The sequence below is a fragment of the Papaver somniferum genome, unplaced genomic scaffold (genome assembly GCF_003573695.1).
Source record: "Papaver somniferum cultivar HN1 unplaced genomic scaffold, ASM357369v1 unplaced-scaffold_19, whole genome shotgun sequence".
Lineage (NCBI taxonomy): Eukaryota > Viridiplantae > Streptophyta > Magnoliopsida > Ranunculales > Papaveraceae > Papaver > Papaver somniferum.
In genome coordinates, this window is record NW_020628818.1 from 11,207,200 (window position 1) to 11,216,842 (window position 9,643).

The following is a 9,643-nucleotide window of genomic DNA, read 5'->3' on the forward strand; positions in this document are numbered from 1 at the left end:
CCTAGTTTGCGTGTGATTGGTTAGATAACTAGGTCTTACACACATGACCCACTCAGCAACCTGCTGCATATTTTCCACGAAAATACTCGAGACATCAAACATGTCACAAACTGGGGGATTCTCACTGGGGTATTGGTCTGGATGTTTACAGCGTGCGGCGTGCAACGCGCCTATTACGAGAAAGTGTCATGAAAGGGCGAACAGTTAATAAGCAGTAAGAGAGTAGTGGGTGTAAGGATGACCAGTTCTCCCTCATGATGGAAACGTGATGATCACCACTTTTTACACAACTTCACTTCTCCACTACTTAACTGTCTCCACTTCCTACGAGATCATGGGTTCTCAATCATGACTTGTATAAATAGGTTTTTGACCTATTTTGACAAAAAAAAAAGTGTTATCAACACAAGTATCCAGAAAACACCAATAACTGATAGCTTACATTCCGCAAGCCAGTTTCATATTCTGATACAAGTCATAAAACAACCACACCCTCAAAATTCAATATTTTTGATCTCAACACCTTCTTCGCTTCCCTCCCTAAGATCAACCATTCTCCTTCACTTTATGACATAAGCAAGTCTGGAACGACCATTTCATGGTTTAGGCCAGAATTGTATAGATTGATCTCTCGAATCTAAAGTACTCTCGTGCAATGCATTTATTTAGGGTTTAGATTCGTTTCTCAGCGGCACACCCAAAATTACCATTTCCAGCAGAATCAGTTTTTACCCCAAAACAGTAGGTAAATTGCAAAACTTGACTAAATATGCATAAAGTAATAGGGATCGTAAATAATTGCACCTTAAAAGATTATCAAGACTAAAAATAACATACCAACTCACTTCAACACTACCTAATTATATTGAAAAGTGTGTCATTTAAATTAACATAACTTTCAGATCCCTCATAAGGCGTAAAGTAATAGGCATACAGTAATAGGGAGAATGGCCGAAGCTGAATTGCTTATAGGGTCGATTTAGTCTCAACGACATGCCAATCTGAAGTCTCACAGTAGCGGCTTAATATACAACGGTGTTCTAAACTGAACTAGGTCCATGGTTTTTTTTGCACCTTTTGTCAAAGGATTTTGATTCTTTAAGAAAAAGATGGTGCATAAAATATGAGCTTGACATGAATCATTGTCACAACACCAATCAGTTATCCGGTCATGTAACATTATAAACTTTGTGACATTTTTTTGGAGCAAAAGGTTCAACAATTAGAGATGTTACGTATTGTTTCTTGGGAAAATGGAATTCACTTAACAAGATCATTAATTAAGAGGGTTCTCTTGAGGTGAATAAGTTCAAAACTTCACAACTTGACTAAAATAGGCATCAATTAATAGAGATCGTAATGAACTATGCCTTAAGATACCTCTATTATTAAATCTATGAGAAATGTTTTTTTACTTAGCTTTGTCTAAGGGGGAGTGAGTTTCTGGGGGATTTACTTGTATAACTGAAGATATAGACTTTTAGAATAAAGAATAATTACGATGATCAAGATATTGTTAAGGATATCAATAACTATCAGGTAAGAAACAGTCTTATCGGGCTTCATGAATGTCTTAGTGAAGATTTTAAAAGTAGTAACCTAATACAGTGTCACGAAAAAACCTAGGCATTTGTAAGATAACTCCAGCCGTTACTAGGACACATAAATACTAGGACACATAAATACTACGATTGAGATTCTAATTTGCATAGAGTCTGAAATGATACAATAACTCGATATCAAACTATATGACACACATCTTATGTGATATAACACTACAAGAAATATATACATCTACAACTGGAGTTTCACAATTCTTTGCTAAAAGTTGTAGAACGTCTCATGTTTTACAATCTTTTCAAAGGAAGAGTTGTAGAATGGCATCACTACCAACCCCTAGAACCAAAGGGTTGCGACAAGAAAACAAAGACAACTTTTTAAGCAAAACAGTTATGAAGACATTTTGTTTTAACAACTATTTTCCGAAAATGTAGTTAATAATCTTATCACAACCTTTTGCAAGAGTTGTTGAAGAAAAACAAAATATGATGACAAAAAGTAGTGTTGAGGGGATTTGAACATCAACCTACTATGTGTTAGTCTATCGCATCAACCATCTTTACACTTCACAAGTTTGGGTTTTTTGTGCTTTTTTATGAAAATGTATAACAACCTTTATAAGATGCAGGATTAACTCACATCTATATGATTAACATGCATGTAAGAGAATGATAATAAAGATTAAATCGATGAAGCTCTGCAAGATATATGTTACTTCTAACATGTATTTAATGAAATTTTAATTTAAAAGAGATATTATACGAGATATTAAGCATTCAGTATGTTAAATAACAACATTAATTATCATCATATTTAGCTAATTAATGCTCTGGTTGAGATAAAAGATGAAATTCAGATGCATCTATATCCATCTAATGTAAATCAAGATGAGATAGGATAATATGCTTAATTCAAATGATGTTAAGATGATTTTAACAGATAAATATAGATAAAAAGATTTTTTACAGATCTTTTTTTTTCCAGATCGGTAAAGAATTTGGTGCTGGCGAGTTTCGAACTCAGATCACTGGTATCATCACCCAGTGGCTTTACCATTGTACTACAGTGGCACCGGCTAGAGATCTATTTATATAATATATATGAAAGTGAAGATAGAAATAATATTATCATGAATCCATGTCGATATTCACATGAGATTAAGACAAGGAAAAAGAAATTAATTAAACATGTATAATCAATAATAACATTCAGATCCATCATTTGAGATCAAGATAATCGTATTTGTATGTAATTTTTATAGGTTTCACCCGAATAAAAGATAATTATGCATCAAAATTGTGATCTAACCTGACATTATGATAAAAAAAAATCAAAATTACGATGCATCCCTTGTCGGCCAATGAATATGCATATTTTCCTATGATGGAAATACATATCCATACAAGATTGAGATGTGGTTATTGGTCATCTCATGAGTTGATCTGATTATCGATCTTCGTCTCTAGGTTACCTAGTTCTAGGTCCAATTGGTGATTGCCAAGTTAACTCTAGGTCGGTAGCAGTTGAGTTCTACAGGACAGTATGAGAGAAACATAGAGAAACGATAATTCTTATTGATCAAGTTAGATCGAATATTATGTCTTGGATTATAAAGTGAGTCTTATTGGACATATATACAGTTAGTTACATCGCGTATGAAGAGGTAACATCATGATCTACTTAGAATTTTACTTTGTTCTTAAGTTAATAGATCGACTGTGACGAACCGGAAAATTACGCCTGGCACACCCGGGCGCGCATGCCATAACTTCTCCGACCCGCTATGATGATGCTACTTACCGGGACTTAAAGCTAGGAAAATGCACGTTCATTTTCCCTTGCAAGCATGCTGCATCTAACTTAGCTTCCACACTGTTCCAATCCTACCCTTGTCCGCAAAAGGGTATAAGGCCATAAGGCCAATGCATATTGCATGCATCACTAGCTTTGCCTCAACGTAGGAAATTCAGAGATGAATTTCCTATCTAGCTGAGCTATCATCATACTACCGAGTCTTGTCCATGCATAAGGCATAAGCCTTGGACTTAGGCATATGCCGCTCCAATCATATTTCCATTTTACCTTCTGCGTTTACCAACTCTGTGTAGATTGATAGAAAGTATAGGCATCATTTTGCTGGCATGCAACTAAGCTTCATCAAGCTTGGCCGCAATCATCTCTTGCATCGAGCTACCAACCTTAGATGATATGAGGGGCCAACGTGCAGGACCGCCAATACTGCAACTCATTGAGGCTGTCTACGTACCCTTCCATACTCTAAAGGGATCAAGCACAAACCGTAGTCATCCTCAAAGGGATATGAACTTAAGCCAACTCGTTTTCAAGTTCGTGGCCAAGCAATAATGGTAATGGCCTAGTCCGTATAGGCCGCGTAAAAATGCATCCAAGGAATACATAATTGGTCCGCGACATGGCATAGTGATGCCCATGCTTAATATGCTCCATTGGCAAGGCTACACAGCTATAAATGATGCATACGCATCATATATACTTTTTTGGATAAGTTATGAAGCTTACTTGGTGCATGGTCCGCATATGCACCTTCAACCAACTACCCCTCCTTATATATGTTTTAAAGGCATTTTTATAACTTAGGTTAGGGGAGAAAAATCATTCATCAAGTCCCAAGGCCGTGATGGCTGCACATTACTACCCTGGTCGACTGCAATGTACGGTCGTGATGGATGTACATTCAGTTCTGCCTCACAAGCCAGTTCCAATGTCCGACCATGATGGCTGAACATTTCCTGAGCCAGGTCTAGTGAAAGGCTGTGATGACTGTATTTTCGGCTTTGGCCCATAGGCCACTCCAATGTCCAGCCGTGAAATAAGCTCTTGCGGCAAAAATTGGCTCAAAAAGTGGTGTTAGTACTCGATTTTCTATTTATTTTGTTATTTTATGTCTTTATAGGTATTTTTAGAGAAATAAGCTCTTGCGGCAAAAATTGGCTCAAAAAGTGGTGTTTTACACCCAAGGATAAAGTACTAAAGACACTCCAGAAATGCACCGGAAGAACCCCAGAAATGTCCCGGAGGAACCCCAGAAAAATTACTGTTTCAGCCCCAAAAATTACTATTTCCGCCCCAATTGCTAAAGGGACCCCAGGAATGGATTAGGGGGAGGTCACTTTCTTCCCAGAATTTGAAAATATTTTTGGCGGGAAAATTATTTCATACACTGGCAGATTTTACGGGCATGATTTGAAAGGGTTATGAGTAGACTAAAGAGCTGAAATTCAAGGGATAGACTCCTTATGGGTATATGAATATATTTTGAGTGTTGGAATGGCCTGAGTTGGGCCCAATCGCCGGATATTTTTCACAACAGTTAAAAAATGAAAATAGGGTTTCAAGTTGATTTATGGAAATTAAAGGAGAATAAAGGCAAGAAAAATAATTCTGAGGATTCATATACATATTTAGAAGATATTGGAATGATCGAAACATCTCAGAAACGCGTGGAGAAAGAAAATATAGAAATTATTGCCCGTGGAAAATATTTGTGTTCAATGAAGATTATTTGGAGTTATGACGAGATTCAATGCGTGATATGGGTATAAATAGTCTCTTAGGGTGATGTAGAAGCGGTGTCGAGAGTTGGGAGGAGAAGAGAGGAAGCTGCAGAGGAAGAATCACGAATTCTCTCTGCTGCTGCTGCTGTTCGTGATGAAGATGAAGAACATGAAGAACGGACCTGCACCATCAGTCGTTTATCAACAGTGAAACAGACTCACAGCCGTGGGTCATAGGTGTGGGTCTTAGAGATACAGTAACAATAGCACTTCTTCTTTGTCGTTCATTTTGGATGCTTTCTGTAGGTCGCACATTCACTGTTTTATTATTTCATCTCCATTTTCATCCTTGTAAACACCCTTTGAGCAATAAATAAATATTTTGAGCGTGTTTTTATCATGATGAGCTAAACCCAACACTGGGACGACGGAGGAGGTCGAATTTCATCTATGTGGTAATTTCATTAATTCTTTTATTTACTTTTTGCACTAATTTTAATTGAATTAAGATTTTAAATTAATTACTTGTGATTTCATTTGATGGAGTATGCTTAGTCCTAGGGATTTTTAATATGCCATGCTTAAGAAATACAAGTAATATTTTATAAAATCTATCTTGGCAATAAACTAGAGTTAATATTTGTTTTGTTTTGAACTATAATCGCCTAGAATTAAATTCTGAACCACTTGAAAATGAAAAATGGCCGAATCTTTAGTCCCAGTTTCTCGCACCAATGTTAATATTTTTATTGTATATATTTTTTTTTCATTAAGTTTAAAAAATTATCCTTCACAAGTCCGAGAGTTTGAACCTCATTACAATAACCCACGAAAAATTTCTAATCACTTGTCAGATGTTTTGATAACCAAACTGTAGAAAAGATAATGAAAATTAGAGTTCTTGTAGAAGAAGTTATGGACATACCAAAATGGGCTCTAAACGAAAAAGGTAACTTTTATGTGAAATCTCTATACAATTATTTGAACTCTGATAGTAATGCAGACAAAAAGTGGATTAAAATATGGAAAATGAAGACCACCCCAGTTGTTAAGAACTTCATATGGAAGGAGGCTCACTCTATACTTCCCAATAGTATGAGAGTGGCAACCATCATCACTGATATTGACACTACTTGTAAATTATGTAATGAAAGTCAGGAAACCATGACACACTTGTTCCTGCATTGCAATTTCGTTTCCCAGGTATGGATGCATTTTAATTTTGACATGGATTTCATTAGAAATGACACTTTAACTTTCCATGAATGGTTAACCAATTGTTTTGCTAACCCAGAAAGAGGGGATTATGATATAGATTGGCAGGTTCTGTGTAGCACTATAATTTGGTTCATTTGGAAGGTAAGGTGTCATGTTGTTTTTAAAAAGAGGAGACAGAATAGTGTTGCAAATGCAAACAACATAATCAAATTCATAATAGCTATAACACTGTCAACAAAATTGGCCATAACATAATGGATGATATATTCTACAGTTCCAAAAATGATATATTTCTCCGGATAAACAAATACCCAGTGCAAAAAGAAATATGGCACTTACAATTAACATTGCCTTGCATATGACTGTTGATACCGTTACAGCTGGAATTGGCCTAACTTTGGTTAATTATACAGGTACAGTCAGAGAATTAAGAGGCCTCTTTACCGACAGTACAAACATAGAGGAGATAGAGAGGGTTTGGGCGGAAGCTGCTTTCCAATGGGCAACATGTTGAAGTCGGCACATGATATCCTTCAAGAGTGACTCAGAACCGACTCTAGTGTTGCTGGTAGGAATGTATGCAGAAGCTCGCAGAAAAAGATATCTGATCAGTGAAGACTTTGGTAACACAAAGAAATTTGAAATTAACTTTTTAGCTCAAGACTTCAGTCTAGTCAGGAGAGCGAAAGTTTTTTGCGCAGCAAGTCTATCCTTATTTTGTAATAAATATAAAATTAAACATTCCTGAATTGAGCAGAGCTTATGTGCTATATTAACTTATCTAAATATTCAGCAATGGAATCAAGATGTAATGAACTCCTGAAAACAAACTGATGGTTTATCTGGTAACAATGTAAGAACCTGTTAAGGTATTCCAAGTTTTATTATATAAACAAAAAAGAACATTGCATTGTATGGCTGCACCCATTAAGACCCATAACTCAATATCCGATCATCCGTCCAATTGGTTTGGTGCATAAGCATTATTAAGCAATAAATGATACAGCCACACCAACCATGGCATGTCCTTTCTGTACGTGTCTTATGCCTTGAATATACACACAACTTCAAAAAAACGTCCTAGTCCTTCGCATGATGTCCCACGGAATCCTCGTGGTTATTGATAATAACAACAAAAATTTAATAATTTACAATCTACCAACAACAATGAAAAATTCTCCCTTCTCCCTATATATAACAACAAGCATGGGTGAAACTGAGAAGGATAAGAAGAAACAAGGTTATAAAAGATCAAACATAGAGATCAAGTGATAAAACTAGGAAAGAAACCAAAAAGCAACAAAAAAATGGCTACTACTTTTACAGAGAAACAAGAAGCTTTGGTTAAGGAATCATGGGAATTGATGAAACAAAATATCCCTGAATTGAGTGTTCGTTTCTTCACCACGTAAGTTTTCTAATTTTCATTTCTTTCCGATATTTTTTGCGATTTTTAACCGATAATTGTCTTTTGGTTAACTTAATCAGTGTTATAGAGATCGCACCACAAGCGAAGCCTATGTTCTCATTCTTGAAGGATACAGATGAAATCCCACAGAACAACCCTAAGCTCAAAGCCCATGCTATGAAGGTTTTCAAGATGGTTAGTAAAAAAAAAACTCTTTCAACTATTAAATCATCCTTCAATTCCGAATACTAATTTGATTCAATTTTCATAAAGACCTGCGAATCAGCTGTGCAACTACGGGAGAAAGGTGAAGTTGTCGTCGCCGACAGCACGTTAGCGTACCTGGGTGCAGTCCATGTTAAGAAAGGTGTTATCGATCCCCATTTCGAGGTACACACGGATTCCATATTAATTGGTGCGAATTAAATCTAGTTGCTTAATTAAGATTTTGTCATTAATGGAATGAATTTAATTTGTGATTTAGGTGGTCAAGGAAGCACTGTTGAGGACACTGGAATCAGGATTAGGAGATAAGTGGAATGAAGAAATGAAATGTGCTTGGAGTGAAGCTTATGATCAATTGGCTACTGCTATCAAAGATGAGATGAAAGAAGAGAGGGCTAAAGCTGATGCCTAAACCAATTTTAGCTTTCGCTTTTCATTTTAATTTGGAATTTGGTGATGTTGCTTGTGCTTGTGCTTGATATTTCCAACATGTTTTCCTTTGAATAATGATTGATTAATCAAGATTTGGGTGTGATTCTAAATCGAGTTTGCGGTTTGTTCACATATTCCTGTTTGTTTAATTCTGGACTGGGGCTGGGTGTTGCGCCCTGTTTGTTTGTTACCACCACTTAAATCCAATTCGATCTGGATTCTGGAATGGGGATGATATTTTGAGGCACTGCCATCTCAAAACCTTGTGGTTTGCTTGTACTCTTTGGAGTCAACATATGTAAAATGCAGACCAAATTACCGTAATTTTTTCACCAACAAACAAAGAAGAGACGGCCACCAAAATGTGTTGGATAACTCTATATTTCATGTACATCTTGACAACACCATGTTATCAACTGTATTGGCATCAATCAGTCTTATTCATTCTTAATATGACCCGTTCTCCTTTTCAATCAAGACCTGTCATTTTTTTCATCCACTCAACCTTTCAAACCAAGTCCTCCAATACTTCCCGTCTCTAGCTGAAACAAAAACACATAACAGAAGCACATAATAGAAGCAGAGATTAAGAATAGGAAAAAAAGAAAAAAAAAAAAGAAAAGGAGGCTTGTTGATACCGCCATAAATATTCTTGAGTATTTATGGTTATTCATGAACGCAAGAGGAAGTATTTTTTTGAGTTCCTTAAGGGTATTTTGGATTTTGCTAGGTTCTTTATGGTTGGTATTTTCCCTAGAGCAGTGTTGTCCCGCGCTGTTGAGCGGGAAAACTAAATAAGCAAGCAGGCTTTATAACCCTTGGATTACAATGGACATTCCAGATATGTTATTCAGTTTTTTCTGTCTGATAAAGGACAACTGGTGCACACTATCACAGTGAAATTTTGTTAACAGATCCTCGGGCTTAATTCATAATTCTTAAATCACCATCACTTAAAACTCTTCATCCTAACTATATCACATTGGTTTTGATCTTGTTAGAGCACTGCTCGGTCGAACTCGCAAGCGTTGCCATCTCAAACTTGTTTATCAAGTTTAGGTGATCTAAACTATAAGTCTTGATTTCTAGTCTACTTATAGCTATGTATTAGACTAGGATAGAATGTGTAGTTGAGCTTTAGACTTCACGACGTTCATCGATTGAAGACGAAGATCTAAAGATATGTGGAGACTAAAACTTATCTATCACTCAGAAGTCTATTTTATTCTATCTCCTATTGAGACTAAGTCGTATAGCTAGATAGACT

General features: G+C 36.2%; 1 protein-coding gene across 1 annotated transcript; it reads left to right on the forward strand.

The window, feature by feature from the left end:
* Positions 1–7,521: 7,521 nt before the first annotated feature.
* On the forward strand, positions 7,522–8,525 carry LOC113339004 (non-symbiotic hemoglobin 2-like). The gene is made up of 4 exons (XM_026584403.1): positions 7,522–7,719; positions 7,800–7,914; positions 7,993–8,109; positions 8,204–8,525. The coding sequence occupies exons 1-4, from the start codon at positions 7,619–7,621 to the stop codon at positions 8,354–8,356; spliced, it is 486 nt and encodes a 161-aa protein (XP_026440188.1). The 5' UTR covers positions 7,522–7,618; the 3' UTR covers positions 8,357–8,525.
* The last annotated feature ends 1,118 nt before the right edge of the window (positions 8,526–9,643 follow it).